Source organism: Choristoneura fumiferana, chromosome 4 (genome assembly GCF_025370935.1).
Source record: "Choristoneura fumiferana chromosome 4, NRCan_CFum_1, whole genome shotgun sequence".
NCBI classification, from domain to species: Eukaryota; Metazoa; Arthropoda; class Insecta; order Lepidoptera; family Tortricidae; genus Choristoneura; species Choristoneura fumiferana.
In genome coordinates this window covers 8333808-8359004 of record NC_133475.1, presented here as the reverse complement: position 1 = coordinate 8359004, position 25197 = coordinate 8333808, and the positions used below count along the sequence as shown (strand labels likewise).

General features: G+C 36.7%; 1 protein-coding gene across 1 annotated transcript; it reads right to left on the bottom strand.

Annotated features, from left to right (window-relative positions):
• Window positions 1-6766: 6766 nt before the first annotated feature.
• On the bottom strand, window positions 6767-24061 carry LOC141427406 (cytochrome b5-related protein-like). The gene is made up of 6 exons (XM_074086785.1): window positions 23903-24061; window positions 16111-16338; window positions 13940-14349; window positions 10771-10959; window positions 9773-9997; window positions 6767-9336 (listed from the first exon to the last, which is right to left on the bottom strand). Exons 2-6 carry the CDS (start codon window positions 16324-16326, stop codon window positions 9042-9044), a joined length of 1335 nt encoding a protein of 444 aa, XP_073942886.1. The 5' UTR covers window positions 16327-16338; window positions 23903-24061; the 3' UTR covers window positions 6767-9041.
• Window positions 24062-25197: the final 1136 nt, after the last annotated feature.

Here is a 25197-nt window from a genome sequence, read left to right as displayed (position 1 = left end):
GTGGAACCTTCAGAGCGTCTTCTGAAAAGTAACTATACTTTCATCCAGGAGCTACGAATTTTTGCCGTTCAATAAATATACAACGTTTTCTTATTTTAATAATGTGACACGGTCGTGTAACATGCTGGTTGGTAAGAAGTCGACAGAAAGGGGGTTGTGTTATAAAGAAAATTCAGAGTTTAGAAGTAGTAGTTTCTTTTTAATTACCTACCTACAGGCACACCAAGTCTTGTTAGCCAGTGTTAATTGAATAGCAACAAATGTCAGTACCTACACTATTGTTTGTTTCTTCGACTGCTCCAGGAAACTGAATCACGTATCAGGATAGAACCTCTTCGTAAATATTTTCACGATAATTTCTTTTAGTCTTAAAATGTTTTAAATTCACGCATATTTAGTAGGAGGTTAAATTATATGATATTTTTCTTAGGTGTCACGTCAATGTCACTCGTGTCAAGTTTGTAAATTTTACAATTTGACCTTTAATAATGACTGTGAACTTATTATATACCATACCTATATAAAGAAAATGAAATAGTTTCTTTATATAAACTGAACCATCTGTCGAAGTAAACGAAAAAATTTATAGCATAGCGTATTAGAATAAGTATTAGTAGAACAGATGTGTGGCTGAAACTGACGGTGTATTGTATTGTATCTACAGTTAAGATTATCTTAAGGTTTTGAGAAAATGCTAGTTTTTAGTATGGTGTTCGTATTTATAACTAAGTGAAATTTCAGTCGTGCAGGAAGCATTATTGCTAGCTCTACATATTTGCGAAACTACGCAATTTAATTTTAAATTGGTGGCTTATACCGAACAAGGTAAGCCACTGTAACAATACGGTATTTGACAACTCCTGATTTTGCCATATCTTAATATTATTATGAAAATATAGATATACAGATAGTGTTTAGCGAAGAGAAAATTTAAATCGGTTGAAAATTGGATTTATAGTGATTTTTTGAAAAATCTATATCCCTGTCTCTTTCTCAAACGCTTTTCTCTATGCAGCAAGTATGGCGGTACTGACGTGTGACGTCACATGTCAGTATGTCTTTCTCTGTCTAATCTTGAACTTCAAACCTTTCTAACTTTGTTATTTGTAAAGGTAGCTTAAAAATTGTTTTTCTATTCGATAACAGGCATTGTGTAGTTTTATTTTAAAAAACATATATACAAAATAGTCAAATACCGTATTACATTAATAAGCTTGTACAAGAGTTGATTATAGACAAACTAGAGTTTACCCGTGGCTTCCAATGCGTAAATCATTAGGTACAGCAGTTAAATTGTAATTCCGGGATTCTGTAAAATTCCCATGGAAAATCCCGAAAATTTGATCGTTGTTTTCATTGAAGTTACATTAAAAACAACCATCCCAAATTTCATGACTATCTATTCGAGATTTTATCCCTATCCCGCGGGAATATCGGGATAAAACGTAGCCTAAGTGTTATTCCAGATGTCCAGCTAATTACATATCAAATTTCATCCAATTCTGTGAAGCCGTTTTAGTATGAAGGAGTAACAAACACACACACATACACACATACACACACACACACACACACACACACACATTAAAAAGTCCGCATTAATAATATAAGTTAAGTAGCAAGTAGGATTACTTCAATCCGCGATCATTTTGATATACCGAACTTTATTCGCAACCCTTAATAAGGCCCCATTTACTGGAGCATACTACCACAGAATCAAAAGCAGCTATCGAACAAATGCCTGGCAAAGGATATTTTTAAAGCTAGTAGTATTTTCACTAATTACAGTGAATATTGTAACTTATTACTAAAACAATAAGGTTGAATTTCCAAATCAATGCATGTGGTCGCTAAATCGCCTCTACCTTATTAAGGGTTAATGTAACTACCAATAATTTGTTTCAATTTGGAACCAACCAACTCGATGAATTAACCATCAACTTTACATTTACCTTTAGCCATCAAAATTTGATACGTCAAACTGACATGTTACAAATATCACGAATATTTTGGGATCAAACCCTTTTTTAATCATCCACCTCCAGGAAGGATTAAGAATAAAATTTGCTGGCCGGAACCCTTGTTCTAAATTCAAATTAAATAAGCTACCTCCAACACTCGGGGGATGATTTAAAAAATATATTTTTGAATTTTAGGTGTTCGGTGGTCGCATTTTATTCGTGTTCATGGGAGTTTACGAGCGGTCTAGAGGTTTGGGTTGAGGTCCGGAGTTTATGAATATTTATGTCCCCGGTATGGTCTGCAAATGCGTTTCGTGTTGCTATTTACCAGCAATATAATCGCTTGTTAAGAGCGTTTATACCTGCTGAGCTGGCAACGTTGCATTTTTGTTAGTTTTTCTCGATTATTCCATAAAAATTTAATGCAAATTAAAAATGTGGTCTGATAGAACTCTTCTTAATATATAAGTTAATGTGTCTACTCCAATAATTATTAGTTATAGACTTTTATCTTCTTTTAAAACCGTTAATAAACATTAATTCGTTTTTAAATAATATAAAAGTCTATCACGAATGATTATTACAGAAGACACATTAACATATATTAAGAAGAGTTCTATCAGACCACATTTTTAATTTACAATACATTTTTATGGAATAATCGAGACAAACTAACAAAAATGCAACGTTGTCAGCTCAGCAGGTATAAACGCTTCAAAGGTACACTTCCGAGGATTTATCATAATATTATACTACGGTTAGTAACGTTGAGGAGGTTATTATGTCGATGTGCCTCTAGGGAACTGAATTAGTTACCAGATTTAGAAAGGGTACTCTAATTTAAACGCATCTAGTTGAGTGGGAATTTAAGGTGCTTTTTGATATAATTGTATTATTGTGTTTAAACAAAACGATTGTACCATAAAAGCTTAAGTCATTTCATCCAAATCATGAAAAAAGTTTTTCTAACATTTTTACACTAAACCGCTCGTTTTCTGAAAAAAAAAATGCATGAAGTCCGGCCAAGTGCGCCGCGCACAGCACGCTTTGACACGCTCTGCGCGTGGGTAGGGTTCCGAACTAAGATTCGGCAAATATTGATTTCTCAAACCCGTTAATCTTAAAAACTTACTTAGCCGTGATATTTTTATTTTTAAATTCTTTTTGTCGTTTCGTTGGTTTTTGAAACGTATTCCTTTTTTTTTCAAGTTTCCCAGGCAACGGTTAAGGGCAACACACACAGAGAGCGGGTGCGGGTCGTGCGCGGGCCCGCGACGGGCGTATTTGCATGGCGGTATATGGACGCCTTCACACAGAACGCGGGCGCGAGTCGGGCGCGGGACGGGTCGTGCGCGGGCGATCAAACTCTCTTTTTTTTTAAGTTCTAATAGTCTTAGATTTAATTTAGGAAGAAACAGCGTCTTTAAAAATGTCTCGAATAGTGTTAGGTAAATGGTAACAAAAGAAAATGGCTGAATTAACTAAAAAGCGTTTAAAAAGCACTTTAAACTGTAATTTAGTTATACAAATCTTCATTGCATTTAACTTTTTTTTATTGATATAATATAAGTTTTTTTGAAGTAAATTATTATTTCTAATGAAATAGCATTATAAGTAGTGTCGTGTAGTTAAAAAAAAACAAGTATCGCGGGAAAAGTATAAGGGCAAAAACTTTAAATTTCGAAACCGTGCCCCAAGCATTTAATTTAATATTTTAATAATTTTGCTTTGTTTCCTCGCATTATTGGAGAAATGTACTATATGTATATGCCTCAGTGGAAATTACAATTCGTGGATTCGTATTTATTAATGGACTCAGCTACGCTTCGGCCGTAGTTCGTCCGTCAAACTCTACTCATCCACGAATTGCTTTTTCCCGGCCTTTGCAATAATGTACTACTTTGTCGGCGTAGTTTACAATACAATAATGTAAATGCTTTCTAATACTGACAGTTTCTTAGCTAAGCCGCGGACGGAAGCACAAGGCGAAACTATATGGTTTCCTTGTAGGACTATGGAAATCTAAAGAAAAATATTATACTTTTTTTTTGGCTGTATGTACATTGTCATTCTATCTTCATATCCGTACCAAATTTCAAAGCAGTGATCACTGGAAGTGGGTGAAATTGGATTTGCAACAATTGAAGCGGACAATCTCTTCAAATACGATATGTATTTACATTGCAAGTTTGTAAAAACTTGCACAGCTCATTGTAAATAAAAATAAGAACCCTTCGAATTAATTTAGCAATCTGTGTGTATTTTTAAATATTTTGTGCACCGTACCTAGTGATTTGTCAGGGTGTTACGGTAGGTATTAGAGCGAAAATATGAGGAGGGGTAATGAGGGTACAGTTGCTCAGGACTCGTTTCAACTTTACAGCTTAATATCTTAATTTTATGCGTTAAGATCTCATTACGTTGTTTGTAGAGGTAACATATACCTGGGGCGCAAAAACGAAACATCCTGTGCGTGAAGTATGGGGAAGTTATATCGAATTATGAGAGTGGGCGAGTTCAATTTATAAATTTGTTTCTATGGTGGTGATAGTCAAATTACTCTAATCGTGGGATATTTCGGAAGCTTTTTGCTTAAATATTTTTCTAGACGTTTTAAAGATTTGCGTTTAAGGCGTATGCCTTAAATATGTGCAAATAACGGAATCCTTTGAGCAAATGATTTGAAAAAATTTAAACGACTTCATAATGCACTTAATTCTCTTTTTGTTTAGAAATTAGGAAACTGGACTTTTTGTTACAAACTCGAATGATTCAATTGATCTTGATTATTCACGTTAAATGCAAAATCTCATGTGAAACTAAGTTATTTAATTTAATCTTCTTTTGCTAATATGTATGAATTGAAAACACTTTAGTTACGGGCTTTCAAAAAGCGTCAGAAATGAACTATAACTATTTAATTTCACACGTTTATCTGCGCATAGTTAACTATCATAATTCATGGTTTTAGTAGAAGCCGTGGTGGCCTAGTAGAAGCGGTGGTGGCCTAATGGCTTGACCTATCGCCTCTCAAGCAGAGGGTCATGGGTTCGAACCTCGGCTCGCACTTCTGAGTTTTTCGAAATTCATGTGCGGAATTACATTTGAAATTTACCTCGAGCTTTGCGGTGAAGGAAAACATCGTGAGGAAACCTGCACAAACCTGCGAAGCGATTCAATGGTGCGTGCGAAGTTCCCAATCCGCACTGGGCCCGCGTGGGAACTATGGCCCAAGCCCTCTTGATCTGAGAGGAGGCCTGTGCCCAGCAGTGGGACGTATATAGGCTGGGATGATGGTTTTCTTATAAACAGTAAAAGTTAGACCACGTGTGTCTCAGAAAAAAAATTTTTTTTGGACCTGTTGAATGTGCATTTAAAAAACGGAATTCTAAAATAACACGTATCACGTACACAGAAGTAGCAGAGAGTACAATTGTTTACGTTTGAAACACAAGCTACTAGTGACTTAAAACCTGCAAATTACTAGGATACCGCCCATTAAGCAAACCTAATTACAGGAGAGTAATCGTAGCGGCGTTTTGGACCTGCGGCGCCCCACACGCTCCAACTCTTGGGAACATTTAGTTTTAGAAATTACAAAAAATATCAGCGCTTAAATTTAATTTCCAGCATAATTAAACTGCAATTCGGAAATCTGTCCAAGAACTAAAGTCACCGCCGTAGCTGGAAAAGTACAAGTTGAAGTGGCAATAGACGGGCCACATCGCTCGAAGAACAGATAAGATAACCGTTGGGGGAGAAAAGTCCTCGAGTGGCGACCACGAACCGGAAGACGAAGCGTTGGCAGGACTCCCTCTAGGTGGACTGAAGACATCGTGAGAGTTGCGGGCAATTGTGGCGTTCAAAAAATTAAACTTTGTCTTTGGTCTCTTATATATTATTGAACCGATACTAAGAAAATCATTTATTAACTAAAATCTATGTACATTTATGGCTTTTTATAATAAATTTGAAATTCGACTTGTAAGATTTATTTGCATTCATAGTTACAGATTAATAAAGCAGTTTAGAAAATATGCTTACGTATGTATATTCCTAAACAATAGACGACTTTATCTCTTAAGTTAGTTGCGAAGACCATTCCTTTTCAATCTCCAAGTTTTTATTCTATCCTCAAAGCTAGAGACAATGCTCAAGAAAAGCCAAAGCACAAAGAGACTTTTTCTAATTTGTAACATTAGAGAATACCTATAAAATACAATGCTTTCCTTTTAGCGGGTCTTCGCTAGAACTTCGATAGCAAACTTATAGGAACGTATTAAACAAAGTGTTTTACTTATATTCTACTTTAGACTTCACGAGTTACCTAGCGCATTTAGTTCACTTTAAAATGCTATCGAAGTGGAAATAAGTATTTTTAATGTAATACCTAGTTACTCACGGTTATTTTACCACCTTGCACACTAGGGTTTAATACGGGCGTGAAACATTTATCCTTATCACATTTACCGGTTAGAAAGAGATGTGTTTTCTGGTAAGTATCTCTTTAACGTAAAAATATAAATTTAAACTCGGAATGATAATAGAAATAAATATTATAATATTGATTCATGTCCAGTCAAGCGTGAGTTGGTCTGGTGGTAATTTGTACCGTGTGGACGAAAACTGTGTAGTTTAATGGAGTTCGTCGGGGTCACGATCCCCAATATTGGGGGACAGGAAAGAGGAGGAGGGGGATATATTATTACCCTTGACTCTATGGAAAACTCAGTGCACGACGAGCCCTCGCACTTGGCCGGTTTTTGTAAATATAAAATTGAAATGAAAAATCATGTTTTTATTACAAAATTATTTATAAAACACTACAGTATATATGTAGTTACTATTATAAATGCAAGTGACACACACTACTTTAAAATATTTTGCATGTCTTTCTGACAAAACACGTCGCACTATAAATTGTATGTAAACCATCTTCTTTGTACCATGTTTGAGCAAATAAATATTATGACTGATTACTGATTACTGATAGTGAGCGGCAAAAAATGTGGCCCTCAAATTATGCAGTAATAGGTAATTTTGTAATGTAGTGGGCAAAATTTTGTGCCACTGAATATATAAACGAAATGAATAAGTTGTAACAGCTTGAATGTATTTAATTCAATATAAAATTATAATATCACACCCAGCTCACAGCCAAAGTTTAAATCCTTCACTTTGAGCATAACACTTATTAATTACAAACCTACACCTAATATTTACAAAAAATGTTTTTTTTTTTACAAATGATTAGAAATACCTAATACTTTACTAAAAACTGACGATGTAATTTTCTTGTGCACTATATAATATGTAATCGTAATACATTTTATTGAAAAAAATTTAATTACTCGGTTATTTATTAGGGCTGATGGTTAGAAAATACGTGATCATAGATTGACATTATACATCTAAGTTCTAAAAAATATATTTATTAACTTAAAAATAATTGGCAAGTTCAAAACGAGTGAGATGACTGTATCTTTGTGGGTTATTCATTAATCACTCGGTGTTTTTTTTAGCAAATTTTCCCTTTCTTGGTAAAATGTGGTGAGGTGTTTGACTAACTCTCCCTCTACCCAAAATCCGTTAAATTCCTTAAATTGTATTGGTACTTTTAAATGGCTATCCTTAAACTCTGACGTTTTAAAATTACTGGATCAATTTTTTTCTTAAGTATATTTATGAATTAAAGCTAGATTTTTTTTAATACCTAGTCAAAACTTTTTAATTTCATAAAAAAGGTATTCTAGGACGGACTATAGTTAAACTTAACGATTTAACTTCGAGTTAAGTGCTAACCCAGGTTTAAGTAGTGTCAAAATGTATGGAACTGCCATAACCCATTAAATCGTTAATTTTGAACCCTAGACCGTGCAGGCGGCCGTAAGCAAAAGTCAAAATCAATTAAGTATAAAATGGTAAATGTATCACACAAGCTCTTGAGAGCTTACATATTCTTTTATTATTAAGGCACATAAAAATTTAGAATACCTTCGTCGTTCGTTAAGTGCTAATCCAGGGTTAAGTAGTGTCAAAATATATGGAACTGTCATCCTTAACCCAATGTTAAAGATTATTTTTTTAACCCTAGACTGCGCAATTGGCTTTAGTAGGTTGTATTGGGGCCTAGACAAAGACGCCGCTGACTAACCTCGCTAATTGTTATACCTTGACAATTTCGTATGTGACACTCAATAGAACCCTGTTGTAGTCAGCATTCGCCGCACTTGTCAAGAAAAATCTTGATAAAGGCAGCAGGGGCTCCCTTCGACCCTCCTGATAAACCAGTCTGTCCACGTGAGGCCTTACTGTCTAACGCGCGGGCTATTGCCATCGCTTTCACCATCTATCTCATTCTGTCACCATCTTACGCCGTTATTCTTCGTTTTTTTTGGCATTAGAAAAAGGGTAAACAATCATGACGAGTCTTTTCATTGAAAAACATTTAAAAAAACAGTAACTACATATATTTTTTTTATTCGACTGGATGGCAAACGAGCAAGTGGGTCTCCTGATAGTAAGAGATCACCACCGCCCATAAACATCTGCAACACCAGGGGTATTGCCGATGCGTTGCCAACCTATGGCTTTAGATAGGATACCTCTAGTGCTAGTAATTTCACCGGCTGTCTTACTCTCCACGCCGAAACACAACAATGCAAGCACGGCTGCTTCACGGCAGAATTAGCGAGTAAGATGGTGGTAGCAATCCGGGCGGACCTTGCACACCTGCAAAAACTGTTACTTATTTATGATACCAAAAGCATGTAAATGATCATAATATGTCCTTGCTAATTGTTATTATTTGCTGTGACTTATTTTATTTTTCAAAAGTGTTTTTCAATAAAAAGACAAGTCAAGATCGCTTACTTTTTTTCTAATGCTAAATAAATGAAGTATTGACAGAAAGAAATAATGAATGCGATAGCAAGCGTCCGCGCCATCGACAATACGACCTCTGGTTGAACTGTTAGTAGTTAAGTTTCTACCGAGCGTCACAAACGAATTTGTCAAAGTATAGCATTATAATGGCTTATTAGGCTTAAATTATTATTATCATGGTAAAATTTTAGCGCGTTAAATTCCCTTGCGTTTTATTGTAAAATCACGAGGCGTCGTTCTTGCAAGCTGCTTGCTTTGGCTCACAATAGCGTGTACAAATGTGGTTGTCCGCAATTCTTCTTCGTACTTCTTGCAATGTTCCAGGAGCGTTGGGTACAAGTATTTGAGTTCGGCGTGGTCAATCGTTGGGAACAGATGGTGGAGGTAGTGGTCGCCAAAACGGGTAATGGATTTGAAGTGGTTGCCGGCGTAGTCGATCCTTTCTACTACAGTGTCCAGCTGGTGAATTCCCCAGTCTATGCTTTTAGCTCTGAAAAATATGGAAGGTCTTATGATCTCAACTGTTGTTGGTGATGGAATAGATTCCTACTATATAATAAGTGCGATAGTTTGCGAGTGTCATTGTGTATGTTTGCTACTTTTTAAAGTGAAAACTGCTAAACTCATTGATTGATCACCATCACCATGCACACTACGCGCACACATGCGTGTTGCGGCAGCCGCCGAGTCGCGTGCTCCTGAGAGGAAGGGCTACGAAATAGCCCGAAACATGTCGAGCTAAACTCCGTTTAAGACGTGAGTTATCCGTTATAATATCATTTAATATGAGTGAGTCTCACGGTAGTTTCATGTTCAAAATATGTTATGTATTTGGATATTATCAACACAGGATAATAATAAGTGAAAATTTGCTCTATGTGTTGTTCTACGGCTAGGACTGATATCAAATTTTAGTTTTATTTTACCTGGGTTTGTCTCCTTCGAAGAAGTTATCGTCTGAATGGTGCCCAGCGGTCAGTCCGTATACCACGAAAAAGAAGCTGGCGGAGAATAGGGATGCGATCCAAGTAAATATAGTCCAGTGTAAAGGCTGCCCTCCCAAAATCCACATCCACGTAGGAATCAGAAACGGTATGGTGTTGGTCCATTTCAAGGATTTCCCTTCGTGTTTGGTGGCACAGAGTATTACTCTGAAATTAAAAATAAAGAATATTTTTACAAGATTTTATTTGACTTACAAGATGGACGGATGACTTGGTTAAAGTCGCGGGTTCACGGTGGATGCAGGCCGCTTCCAACCAAGGCAACTAGAGGTCTATGGGGGAGACCTATGTCCAACAGTGGACGTTCTATGGATGATATGACGATGATGAAGATTTGACTTACAATGTGTGTAAGAAGGACCCCTTCTAGTCGGGTTGACTTAAAATTGTACGGATATGTAGATAAGATGTCAATGCAAGTAGGTAGGTAAAATGTATTAAAAATTTATACAGCCGGTTGCTTGGACAGGGTTAAAGATCAATGGTGTGTGTGAAGCTCCCAATCCGCACTGGGCCGCGTGAGAACTATGCTTGAGCCATTGGGAAATTCTGAGAGGAGGCCTGTGCCCAGCAATGGGACGTCTAAAGGCTGGGATGATGAAAATATTTGACATGTAAAAATTTTAGTTTTATGAATAAATGAATATGAATATGAATATGATGATGGACACATTAAGGCTGCGAAGGACAGCAGAGAACAACCGTGCGGTGAGCGTTTCTCTGTTCATTGCGTGTGCAGCTAGTTAACCACTGTGTCGCGAGCATCTTGGCCGCGCAATGAACACAAAACAGCGCGTTTTGCTTCCATCTCCGTCCGTTGCCTAGTATCCATAGTTTGTGCTTTGCTAAGTTTGGGACTTGGTCATTTGGTGTCAAGTGTCCCATGATATTTATTTAATTATTTATCTATCTTTACTTACTCTTTAGCTAACATTGTTACAGACGCCACCGAATGTATAACTGGCCAGTATATAGAGCCAAGTTTTTCAAGTAGTGTCTTTTTGCTGTACGGCAAAAACAGCAAGAAGGGCTCTAGCATGCTGAGCTCGATGTCTTGTGCTGTGTTCGTGTAAAGGTGATGGGACATCGCGTGCGATATGCGCCAATCCCTGAAAAAAAAAACACCCGCTTAGGTAGATACATAATCCATGACATCTGGGGGGCTACTACGAAATTCGAAAATCAAAGTTCTTATCGTACTGTCCCTCTCACTCTCGTAATATAAGCGTCAGCGGGAGGTTCCCCTTGTTTACGCATATTTTTATGTCATAATTCTATTTTGCATAATCTGTTTACGCATAATAGTATTTATGCCGAAACTGTTTTCGTATAACAGTTTACGCAGAATTCTCATACGCATAACTAATGTTAGCCGAATGGGCTTTACGCATAATTTGTGAATTCCGAATATTGTTTAGCAGAAAATTACCAACGCATAAATTAGTTAAGTACGCAGAAAGTTACTTTTGCATACTTAATGTAACTGTATAAAATTGTTATTCCGAATATTGTTACCACCAATTTTATGTCTGGAAAGCAAATATTCATATGAATTTAACGACTCTGAGGCGAAGTCAACGGAGCTCCGCTTCGCGTAGCTCCTATTCCGCCTACTTAAGTCGCTTCGCGCCTTGACAAAATACTAACCTAACCTAACCTATAGTTGAGCAATCACGTTACCTGGGTTTTCTTTATTGCAGAAGGCTCCGCCCCCCGCGTCCCCCTTTACTGTTTACTGTTTACTGGAGTTAGTGTACATAAGCTTTGACATTTGTGAGACCATGTAAAAAAAGAGGACTCTAAATGTAACCCATGTGTTTTTCCTGGATTTAGATATCTACAGATCAAAGTTAATCTAGATCCGAAATAAAGATACATAGTGCAAATATAGTATTAGGTATAACTGTTAGGTTGAAATTAAAAAAAAAGGGTAGTAACTACATCGGAAATTTACAAAGAATATTAAAACGGCTAAGATTGCTTGATAATTATTAGTAGTTTAAGACTAAATAGCAGCCTAAGATATAAAATATATCTAAACTTAGAAGATACCGTACACAATACGAAGTCCTTAGAAAAATATTACTTCAATCAATCGTCAATATTTCATGTCATGTTTGAGAAAATTGTAATTGTACCGCATGCACACTACATATATATGTCGTTTTATAAAATCCTTCCAATCTACCTGGCTCATTTCTTCAGTATAAGTGACAGGAAACTGATAGCGGTTACAACGCTCGTAGAAATAACTTCCCATTTGTTTATTTATTTCTGGGATCTCGGACACGGCTCTAACGATTTCGACGAAATTTTCTCGAAACAATCGATCTGGCTCAGTTATATCTCTGGGAAAACGCGGGTTTTCAAGTTTTAGGAACTGCTTCACCACGTCTTCATCTATTCGAATAAAACAAACAGACGGCATCACATTTATCCGTCAAATAAATTTAATCAATGGATGGTGTAACAGGGGGTTAGTGTTTTTAGCGTAAATGTCACGCGCATTTCTGTCATCAACGTGGTGATCAGTTCAGTGTTTACTTGCGTTCTAGAGGTTTTAAGCTCAAGTCTAGATCGGACGTTACCTATTTTTTTCTTGTTTTTGTTTTTATTAAATGTATGTTTAATTTTTTAAAGTAAATCTTCCTAAAATAACAATATTTAACAAAGAAAAACGACTCCGAGCTAAGTTCAGTCACCCAGGTACAGTACAAGTTCAAGTTCAAGCAAAGAGTTTATTGACCTGTACTCATATTGAAATTTTTGTTTTTAACTTTGTTTATACAAAAATATGTTATTTACCTTTATTTAAACCATAACCTTTATTTTAAACGTGAATTAAAGGTAAAAAGCGGAATAAAATTTTAAACGGAAACTAACGTTTCTCACCATATTACTTGTTTCCTCACAACTGTAATATTTAAAAATTAAAATTCTAAACTTTTATTCTGCAAATAGGCCGCAAACGGCTCTTTCACATGTCTCTTTTTTTTAAACTACCAGCGCTTTTGTAAAGACTCATTGCCAAGAAGAATGCGCCGCAAGGAACGTGGCAGTCATTTTTTTTAAATAAAAAACATTAAAGACATGGTTGGCATTGAAGGGCATGGGGATTACGAAGACTGGGTCAGAAAGCCTCAGTATTCGAATTTGGACTTCTGAGGTCTCGTTCGTTACTAGTTCTACCGATATCCGTCACAAAATGAATAATTCATATATATACTCACGTATTAGTAGGAACAAACTTTTTTCGACAGAATATTTTTGCATTATTTTGCATTATATTTTGGGTGTATGTAGTTACGACGGAGTATTTGTCGATCCGGATTTTAACGTTCTCATATACCTATAATTTTCCAGTACCTGTGCGATCAGTAGCTTTGCTCGGGCTAAATCTCGCTCACACTCATTTTCGCAGAGATAAGACCAAGCTAGATCGATTTTTCATCCCCGAAAACCCCTACATACCTACCACATTTCATCGACATCGTTGGAGCCGTTTTCGAGATCCCCGAAATATATATAAACAAGAATTGTTCGTTATTAGATAGATGAGGGCACGAATTATTCCTCGTGTGGTGTCGGGTTAGAATTACACCTCTCCATTTCTTCCGTGGATGTCGTAAGAGGCGACCAAGGATATAGGTTAAGGTATACCGTAGGCGACAGGCTAGCAACCTGTCACTATTGTACCTGTGATGCTTGTGTGTGTGTATGAATTATAAAGTGGTACATTATTATCATTATCGTTTATTCCGTCTGGTACAGTTAAGGGCATAAATCATCAATATCTCTATACATCGACCTTATGGTTAGTAGCATAAAGGTGTAAGTATCGATATTCTTGACGTCTTGGTAACGTACATAATATTTATGCCCTTGACTGTACATTAAATTTTCAGGCGCTAAACTACGATGTGCAAAATTCGAAATTCGTATATTTCCATCTGGCTGAGGCTTAGGTATGTTATTTAATACGAGAGTGAGAGAGACGGTACGATACGAACTTCAACTTTCGAATTTCATTGTAGCCCCCACAGTCACTTTCGTTACGTCTCCTCTCATTTTCTTGGGACAGATACTTACGAGTAACTGGATCCAAGAAGGTTGAAGACGTACATTCTCCAATTGTCTCTTCTATGGAAATAATTATGTCCGCAAGTTGCAACACTTGATAATAAGAAACCGCTCAACACAGTTAAAGGCAAACCTATGAACACGCTTCTTGCCATCGCCCAACACGACAATGAACTAACAATTACTAACGCCGCCAACAAGCCATCAGTAACGTAGTCACTCTTTTTTCTCGTGCCCTTTGGTATGTCTTTCAACTTCATTACTACTTTTGTTTTGAGGGTCTTGTAAAAGCCGTCCTCTTCGAATGTGAACGGCGAATTCCTTGGGACTGTTGTCTGTTTTACGAAGTATTCTGGAAGCATTGCTTCGGCCGTTCCTTTTAAATGGTGGGTTTCAAAGGCTTCTGTTATGTCTGTGCCCTATAAAAAATAAACATTTGTATAAAATAATGTACAAGATTAAACCCTCATAACAATAGATCACATAGGCGACATTTTTGTCGCCTCTCGCTGACGCTGATCTACGTCAAATGTTTATTCATTTTCATTTTATTTTTTCCCGGTAAATGACTACTGCTTAATGCTTAATGGCGCATTAGCTTTATGCTAATGCCAGAAATTTGCATGAAAGTAGTATAAAAAAAAAATTACAGCCGAATAATAAACTTTCCACATGTTGAGTTATCAGCCAATAACTATTTCATACTTCATTGGCCATCTGCTCTGTTGTTTCCTATCGACAGATGCAGTACGTAACAGTAGCTCTTGGGTATAATGAAGGGGTTACCCGAAGTACACATGTTTCTATTTGCAATAGTTTAAGTTGAGTCTAAACACGATCTTTTTTAGGGTTCCGGTGCCAAGAAACCGGAACCCTTATAGTTTCGTTTTTTTTACTGTACCTCCCATAGACGTTTTTTTTTCTCATTCAACCCTATAGTTTGGGGTATCGTTCGATAATAATTTTAAAACCATTAGGGGTTTGCTAAGACGATTTTTCGATTCAGTGATTTGTTTGCGAAATATTCAACTTTAAATTGCAAATTTTCATTAAAATTGAGCGTCTCCCCCTCTAACATCTAAATGGTAATCAGAATGGTAGTAAGTATATCACACTTTCAAGAAAAACTATAATGGCTAAGTTTGCTTCAGAATTATTAGTAGTTTAAGAGTTAATAACGGCCTAAGGTATAAAATATACCTAAACTTGGAAGACTCCGTATAACATACGAAATCCTTAGAAAAATATTACTTAATTTTTTTGTAATGGCTACGGAACCCTATTTCGGGCGTGTCCGATACGCTCTTGGCCGGTTTTTTAAGAAAATGGTCGTTAATTCCACAGCCAACAGATAATCAACGAGGTTTGAGACTGTTGTCTATGAATGAATGTTCTTATATAAAATTAGTTACCATAAATAAATAAATACTTAGTAAAAAAAACACACTAGAAGCGCGGAGTGTCACATTTCATCACCAGTTAATTGTATTACTTTTTGATTGCCCTGTAATGGCGGATGGTGTGCACAATTATGGCAACCAAGTACGAGATAAGTTATTGAAATACAATGTAAAACAAACGGTGCCGAGTTGTTTTATAGCTTACGGAAATTTACGTCTAATACACATGTTTATATTGGACTAGTGTTGCTGTCGGTACTAACATGGTACTGGATTTGAAAGTAAAAAAGGTCCTGCAACATTTTTTGCTGATACTGATACGAGCAGCTGGACTTAAAAAAAATTGTCACTTCAACAAGTATATTTCTAACCATTCAACAGTTCAGCGAGTGCAAAAGAAATGGATGTTGTTTTATATCCGTGGTAAACGCTAGCGAGTTAGTTCTTTTAAGGTAAGTCATCTATTTGGCATCGACTTTATAACCATAAAGTCGATGCTATTTGGAAAATATAGATCATGGGAGCCAATCCCATTCTTTAGCAGTAGGTAAGCATTAGAAAAGATGAAGAGAAACGCGTCGTGAGGACCAATATTCAAATTTGCTATTAATCTGATTTTCCGGTTTTTGTAACTAGAGCTGTGCCTTAGGATTATTGATAAATATGGTAATTCAGTTTAGCAGTTTAAAACGTTGTTTTCCATTGACGCAGATTTATGTAGGTTCACTTTTGTTTATTTTTCGACAGGAAACGAGAGATTTTAACAATTCTTTTCAGTACCTTAGTAAAAGCAATCCATTGGACCCCACCGGGATGTTTCTCAACAAAATCAGTCAAGTCATACAACGAGTCGTGTATCCTCCAAAGGTCCTCGGCGCCATCTTGGATTCTTTTGCCCTTAAGCCACAGCTGGGCTGTCTTCGGTTCCTCATTGCGAAGCACTGGGTACTGCAGTTGAGGGAAACTAATTTGCCGTTTATCGGAGTCTGGCGCCATGGTTGGAAAAGTCTAGAAAAATATTAGAACAAATTAAAAGAAAAAAATTAACATAATTTAAGGACTCGCTTTTTTATAATTTTTTAATATCTTATTATTAGGATTATAAGGTAACGATCAGATTAAATTTTTAACCATGAACTACTTTAAAATTTGGTATTCGATTACTTAGATTGGTAATTGATTAATTCAATAAATCGCAGATTTAAAAATAAATTTAATTTTTTTAGTTCTTCTAGTTAAATTAAGTATGCATTATACTTGTTACACTGATGTTTTGCAAAAGATGAATCAAGTTGTATTTTAATACTTTGTTGTCCTTAAAGTTGTTATGTTAACCAATACCACTACTGAACATCTACTTTTACTCATTTTTGTTGCATCATCGAGATTATTAGACAATTTTACATTAACTTAAAAGTATAATACATATAGAATATGTAGACGTTGGGTTTGCTATTGTTTACCTGGACGAACTACTGGGTTGCCAGGTATAAACTCAAACAGTTATGTTGATGCCAGTTACTTTCACTTGATTAGATAATAGAACAAATTGTATATCAACGTAAGCGCTGTTTTATTGTGAACACGTTGATATAGGGTTGTCTGCATTTAATTAAAAATAATTAAAAATAAAATAAAAAAAACTGCCTGTCCAGGATTTTTTAGCAAAATCATTTCTAATACGTTTTCTAAAATACTAAATTTATTATAAAAATACATTTCATTCTATTATCAGACCGGTGAAGATCTTTTCAAGTTCGGATCTTCTACTATCAGTACAATACATAAATAGGTACAACATCTGACAAAGAATCATACAAGATCGTACCTTCTAGCTGAGCACTGAGGTCCTCGTTTCTTTACTTTATTAGACCAATAATAGTATGTTTTCGTTCCTTCTTCCGATTCGTATGAATAACGATTAGGTCAAATATATGTTCTTCTTTTCTTACGTTAGCATTATTAAATTTATTTACAAAGATGCAAGATTGATACTTAATTACTTAGACACGTTTCTTTTTGATCGAAATATGTTGTTTTGCGATGAACTTGGGTGCACTACTGTGAATATCGATGTTTTTCACCATTACCTAACTGCCGAACTATTTATCTAACTGCCCATTCCATTATTTTACTGGTCAATCATTTATTACACTGCTTAAATAATTTTAGAACCTGATTTGTAAGAAGAAATAACCGCTGAATTTTCTATTTATTACTGCTCCGGTTTTACTGCTATAGTAGGTAATTTAACAACCACCAGAAAATAAAATAACTTCCCATTTTTTTTTCAACTGATCATAATAACAACCCTAATGTCAATAACAGTTGTAAAAATTATTTGCCCAGTTTTTTCCCTGAAAATTGCATAGTTCCTGCAGGATAACGATAAACGAATTCTACGCGTTTTTCTTTCCAAAAGGCAACCATATAGCGTCGATGGCGCGTTTAAAAAACGCCGTGTGTAAAAGCCCCAATACCTACATTTATTTTTATTCCAAAGAATCGTAGGCTACTTAAATAGACTATTTGTTTATCGTACAAGTATATTAGGCCAGATTTTAGCCAAGGTTACTCGTATTCTTGTGTCCACCTCCTAGACCAGGCTGTTTGAGATTTCACTACTTTAATTGACAGATAATCTCGATTAAGATTTGGCACGGCTATTAACGTTTTGTTTTGTGGGGAATCTTAAGGACCGCTACAAAAAACCGGCCGATGGCGTCACGGAAAGTAACTTAATGTGAAGTAACACGAAGCACAGCATAATTATTATTCGTGGTCATGTAGTCGGTAGTATGCGGATCGCTGGTTGTGTGCGCGTATTTTTAAAATATTATGTCTGGGAAACTCGGTGCTGTTTCTGTAATTGATTGAGGTTTTTCGGGAAGAAATGTAGTCTATAGAGGGGTGACGATAAGGTCTAATACACACACACAAACATCACGCCTGCATTCCCAAATGGGGTAGGCAGAGCACACGTAACGTTACCGCTTCGAAGCCACTTTTTGTTTTAAGTTTGACAAAAACGGTACAAATAGTGACAGCTTGCTAGCTTGTCGCCTACGGTATACCTTAACCTATATCCTTAGTCGCCTCTAACGACATTCACGGAAGAAATGGAGAGGTGTTATTTTAACCCAACACCACACGAATAAGGTCTTATGTTCTGAGGATAACAGATTTGATTGGCTGTCTTCGTGCAAGCTGATCGCAGTATCCTCAGTTGTAGCTCTGACTGCTTCGCTCCGCTATCTGAAGCAAGAAGACTGCCTCGAATAAAGATGCTGTGATCAGCTTGCACGAAAATATCAAGCAAAACCGTTAATTTAAGAACATGCGATGGGCAGCAGCAAGCTGGACCTCCCGCCGCCACACGCACGAGCCGGCCTTAACAGCGAGCGCGCCGCCCCTGCGCCGCGACCGACTGTATAAAAGGCGACGCGCCGCTGAGGCGCTGGGGCAGTCTTATCCCCCGCGGCTTCCATGAACCAGTGTAGTCCGAGTTCTGCGGACAACACTCTGCGGCCAGTGAATATGATTGCGCGCCCCTGCCTTAGCTCACTGCTCATTCCCGACCTCTGTTAGTGCGGTTTGGTTCTCCGAATCGCACGCCGTCCCGTCCTGGCCCAGCGCGGTTTGCTTTCCCGAATCGTGCGGACAGGAACTCTCCTCGGCTTAGTGCGCTTTGGTTCCCCGAATCGCACGGTCGTTGTATCCGGCTGGCTTGTGCGGTTTGGTTCCTCGAATCGCACGATCGGTGTATCCGGCCTGAATTAGTGCGGTTTGGTTCTCGAACAGCACGGTCAGGTTTCCTTCTTGTTTAGCGCGGTTTGGTTCCCCAAATCGTGCGGCAAGGACCCTGCACGCTCCCGTAGTACCGCCCCGTAAATCCGGGAATCCCTCGGGATCCCGCCCGCGTTCCGTTGCGCCCTTCAGGCACCGTACACCGTATCATAGACATAAGGCAGCGGACCCCCGAACCGTTTTAGTTAGATATTAGTGCTAAGGGTTTACTGTTTAAGTAAATAAACAGACATAAAAGCCCTCAGTCTTATTGTTTAATAAACGTTGTTTATCTAATCCGCCGATTCCCATCCCTGAGCTAGTTTCCCTAACCTTCTAGCCAGGTCTGATTCCTGGCCGGAGTTTAATGTGTGCGGGACCTCCGGGCACCCCGTCACAAACATTCAACCTTTATGGTCACGTAGTATAAAGACACTACGTCATGTTTCTTCCTAAACGACGTCAGTCACCTACATGTCGAAATATTTCTTCAGCCACGTTTTTTATTTTCAATATGCTAAACAGAGAGGTCATATTAAATTCCGCTTGATATCTCAACGTGTTCCTGAGAAAAAGGGTCTTGACAGAAGGACGGACGGACCACAAAGTGATCTTATTAGGGTTCCGTTTTTGCCGACTGAGGTATGGAACCTTATAAATGATGTTTTGTCTGCGTTTGACAAAGGCAAATGTCAAATGTCAAAGTCACAGACGGAATAACGAATGTTAAGCTAGCGCCTGTTGTTTTTTTTTGTCACCGAACATTAATGAACCGGTAATTAAAGCCGAGTGGAACCATCGATATGGAGCTATATTTTTAAAAACTAATTGAATTTGGGTTTGCTTTTACTAGTTATGATGAACGTTTAAAATCTAGCCTTGCGGTTGCGATTCAGCAACTTTTGTACTTAGATAGTACTTCATTAATTTATTTTTTCGATCAAAATTTATTTTTAGTTTTACTAAAGTATCCTATGTATTAATCCAGGTTAGAAACTATCTGTATAGATAGGTACTCGTACCAAACATCTAAATCCGTCGAGTCTTTATTGCCTGATTAAGTAACGAACATCCAAAGAGCTTCAAAAACTTTCTAATTTATAATATCAGAAGCGTTAAAAAAACGCTTCTTCTGTAAGTTGGCCGCAAAGGGACCTTTAACGTGTACATGTTTCTTTTTTAACCCCCGACGAAAAAGAGGGGTGTTATAAGTTTGACCGCTATGTGTGTGTGTCTGTGTGTCTGTGTGTCTGTGTGTCTGTGTGTCTGTGTGTCTGTGTCTGTTGTGTCTGTCTGTCTGTGACCGTAGCTCTTAAACGGGTGGACCGATTTGAATGCGGTTTTTTTTATTTGAAAGCTGGTTTTCTAGCGATGGATCTTTATCAAAATCGGTTCAGCCGTTTCAAGATCATCAGATCTTTTGTTCGCTGCGGTAGGAATCTTAGACGCATAATGGATATTTACTTTACTTTCAAACATGATTTGGACCTAAATTGACACACCCATGTATGCTATAATGCTATGCAAGATTATGGAATTCTCGGCTGATGCTGCAGCCAGGATATCCAGAACACTAGTAGGTACACTCTTAATAAAACTATAGCAGATATATCGTGTTTGGGTTCGTTTTGATCAGTATTTGATTCTACAAACAATGCAATGGTGGCAAACAGGATGAGCTGATGCTGCAGCCAGGATATCTAGCACAATAACACTCTATAAAAAATAATAGCACATATGTCGAGTTTGGATTCGTTTTGATCAGTAATTGATTCTACATACAATGCAGTGGTGGCAACACGACGAGCGATGCTGCAGCCAAGATATTCAGCACACCAGTATACTCTTGAAAAAATAATAGCAGATATGTCGTGTTTAATTCCTTTTGATCAGTATTTGATTCTACATACAATGCAATGGTGGCAACACGATGAGCTGATGCTGCAGCCAGGATATCCAGCACACTAGTACACTCTATAAAAATAATAGCACATATGTCGTGTTTGGATTCGTTTTGATCAGTAATTGATTCTACATACAATGCAGTGGTGGCAACACGACGAGCTGATGCAGTCAGGATATTCGCACACCAGTATACTCTTGAAAAAATAATAGCAGATATGTCGTGTTTAATTCCTTTTGATCAGTAATTGATTCTACATACAATGCAGTGGCGGCAACACGACGAGCTGATGCTGCAGCCAGGATATGCAGCACACTAGTATACTCTTGGAAAAATAATAGCAGATATGTCGTGTTTGATTCCTTTTGATCAGTATTTGATTCTACATACAATGCAATGGTGGCAACAAGATGAGCTGATGCTGCAGCCAGGATATCCAACACACTAGTACAGTTTAAAAAAAATATATATCAAAGTTTAAAAAACATAAAATAAAAACTTAAATTTAAAATTTAAAAAACCCCGACGTAAAAAACGCCAGCAAAAATAAAATAAAAACGCCCGAAAAAAACGCTGCTTGAAAAGACAATTAAAAAGTAAAAAATAATTATGCGCTACCTAGCTGTTGCCCGCGACTTCATCTGCGAAGAATTCGTTTATCTCTATCCCGCGGGACTATGCTGATTTCCGCAAAATTAGCCTAAGTTAATTTAGTATAAAGTATCTAGTAATATTTTTTTATCTAAGCGTTGTCGGTGTCGGGGGACCGCTAAGGTTAATACTTTAAAAAAATACAACATATTTACTTTCATGTTAACCTTAGCGGTCCCCGACACCGACAACGCTTAGATAAAAAAATATTACTAGATACTTTATACTAAATTAACTTAGGCTAATTTTGCGGGAAATCAGCATAGTCCCCGCGGGATAGAGATAAACGAATTCTTCGCAGATGAAGTCGCGGCAACAGCTAGGTAGCGCATAATATTTTTTACTTTTTAATTGTCTTTTCAAGCAGCGTTTTTTTCGGGCGTTTTTATTTTATTTTTTACACTACCAGCGCTTTCGGAAAGACCATCATTGCCATAAAGAATGCGCCGCAAGAAACTAGGCAGTATTTTTTTTAAACAAAACAAAACATAATACAAATATTTTTGTTGCGTAAGCATTGCGTGTAAACTCAGTAAAGAATGTTGTGTTTATGTACAATCTCGTCTGACTGTAACTGAAAAGGTGGCCTCACATGGTGCACTCTCGCCTTAAGTATACGAGAACGGAACATTTGGGTACATGAAAAATTGTATACTTTCAGAGTTACCCTGACAAAGTCCGTCTTTTGATCTCGAGGCAATAGCTGCTAGACGGCTAACAGCCGATCTCGTGACCTCTTACAAAACTGCATGGTAGATAGTAGTCTCAAATCAATGGCGGAGGTTCAAAATCAATGGCATTATAATTATTAAAATATGTTATTAGCGCAGAAGGCGACAATTGTAGTCTCTGTCATGCTGACGTGACGTCCAAGAAAATTACAACACAATACGCCTGTCATCATCGCATGGATCGATGGGCCATATTATCCCAAGATTGAAGTGAATACGCCTGTCACGTTTTTCAGTTGTTTTGGAGCATTACAAGTTTAGTCCCTTGATCAAAATTAATAATAGAAATTAGCTAAAATATGTATACTTTTGCATTTATCAACCCTAAATTAGCCTTAACTAATCTGCAGATTACACGATCAAGAAGGTTCGTTTTTTTAATAGTTTCACCGAAAATTATAGGTAATTATGTATTATAAATATCAAAAGATTGATATTACGTGTTTCATCCTTTACTCTTGACCTTTATGTACTTATTTAGACACATTCTCTGTTACATTTGCTATAGAGCTACTAACAAAGCAACCAGAAATCGTATTTTTTTTTATTATGCCAATAGTCAGTAATAAGTGTGTCTCAAATAATGCTATTATACAAGAATGGGTCGACTGTTTGACAACATTGATGTCGAGTTAGACAAATTCAACACAACTCTGAGGTAATTACAATCTATTTAATATTACTATCTAATTTAACTATAGAATTGTGTACTTAGGTCTTGTATTGTTTATTTCTTGTTTTGCCTTCCTTATTGCACTAATTGTATGAATTAGCTGTTATTTTTTCCTACTTCACTGGATTGTATTAATCACTGTGTAGTGTACAAGGTATAATCGTGACTATACTCTGTAGTGTTGCTTTAGTTAAGAAATTAATTTTAGTATTTGCATCAGCTTATATGTTTTAGTGACTACAGAGCCGCTGCAATGTAGTCGAAACGTCGTGGCGATTTCAGCAATTATTATTCTCGCTGCTTTGCTTAGGCCCTGGTGTAATAATAACTATTTTTCATACTCAATTTGTCATCACTGAAGTCACACAAAAATTTAGGCAACCGGGGGAATCGAGTTATTACGACGCCTCGCCACAATACTTATTAGCCTACTATATTATTAGGGGAGGTCATGATGATAATGTCGATATCAGGCACATTCACGTCTCTTTTATACTTATCAGCCTTCTAGCTTGGCCTGTTTGTTTATTTATTTAGTTAAATCTCGGAAGCTAAGTGGTCGGGTTGACTTGAACATTTTGGCATACTTATGTAAATCTGGCGGCAATACAATAATTTGTAGTGGCACCCTGGTGTCCAGCCAGGATCGTCTCCGCAGGAGGGAACTCATCAATGGTTAATGGCATCGATTTGAAATTTGATACGGAAATGTAGATTAGATGACAAGTACAATCAACAAAAAATACAGTCAGCAAAAAAAGCTTGTATTAAAAATGAGATTTTTAACAAAAACTAATTTAAACATAAACACTATTTAATCACACTTACCAAGGACCAACGTTCATCCAAAATCGAGAATTATACACTTGATTTTCACACTTTTTATTTTATCAATGATAAATAAACAAATATCAATTTAATCGGAAACGAGTTGCGCGTGCGTCCGCCGCACGATACAATTTAGCCTTGACTGGTGCGCAAGAGTCGATAAGGTGGATTTTGGCGTTCCATTTCACCTTATGAAATTATGCTGGAACATTATGCCAACAAATACAAAAATGCAGGGTCACTTGGTATTCTCATAGGTAGGTACATTTATATGCAAAACGACCTGTTGTTTTTGGTTATTAGTACATGATGCTTTTTAATCGGTGGACAAGGATTACAATTTTTATAAACTACCCAAAATTTAATTTAATGAGAATCTCAAAACTTTTGAGGTATTGTGAGACTTATGTTTGGTGTTCTTAATATTTCATTTGTAAGTGTTATTGGCACAATACAAGTAATATAGTTACTTGTATTGTGGTACATGTATGTTGTTTACAATTGTTGGTAATTAATGTGTTGTTGTTTATTAAGTAATCTGGTTTCTCTACGTACCTATTGGTTTGCTGTAATGCCGATAAACAAATTAAATAATGTTACAAATAAATTAATAGGTGAAGTCTCACGCAATAAATAAAAATAAATAAATAAATATCATGGGACACTTGACACAAATTGACCTAGTCCCAAACTAAGCAAAGCTTGTACTATGAGTACTAGGCAACAAATAAACATACTTATATAGATAAAAACATACTTAAATACATATTAAACATCCAAGACCCGAGAACAAACATTCGTATTATTCATACAAATAAGTATCTATAATCAATCAATATAAATCAATATTATACTCAATGTTTAATTAATTACGACTAATGAATGATATTATAAAAACCAATAACCATAGTCATCCTAGATTAATAATTATTGGGTGTGGTTAAAATGCGACCGAGTATCTATTTGTCATCCCGGAATGCACAACGTATAATCAGGTCTTTATTCTCGTTTGTTCCAAATCGACAGTTACAAGTCGTACATTAACTGAATAGTAAATAATTGAAGTGGTACCATGTAACTCAAAATTGTCCGTTCCACAGGTGACCGTAAGGCTCTTTCCTCGGTCAACGTATTGGCATTGCCATACAATGAGGAAACGCAGCCAGTCGTATGGGCACCCTACCCAATACAATACAATACAATACAATAACTCTTTATTGCACACCAACACATAGCAAGAAGTACAGAAAACAGGTATATACATAGAGACTTTCTGAGGTAAACAATAGGCCCAA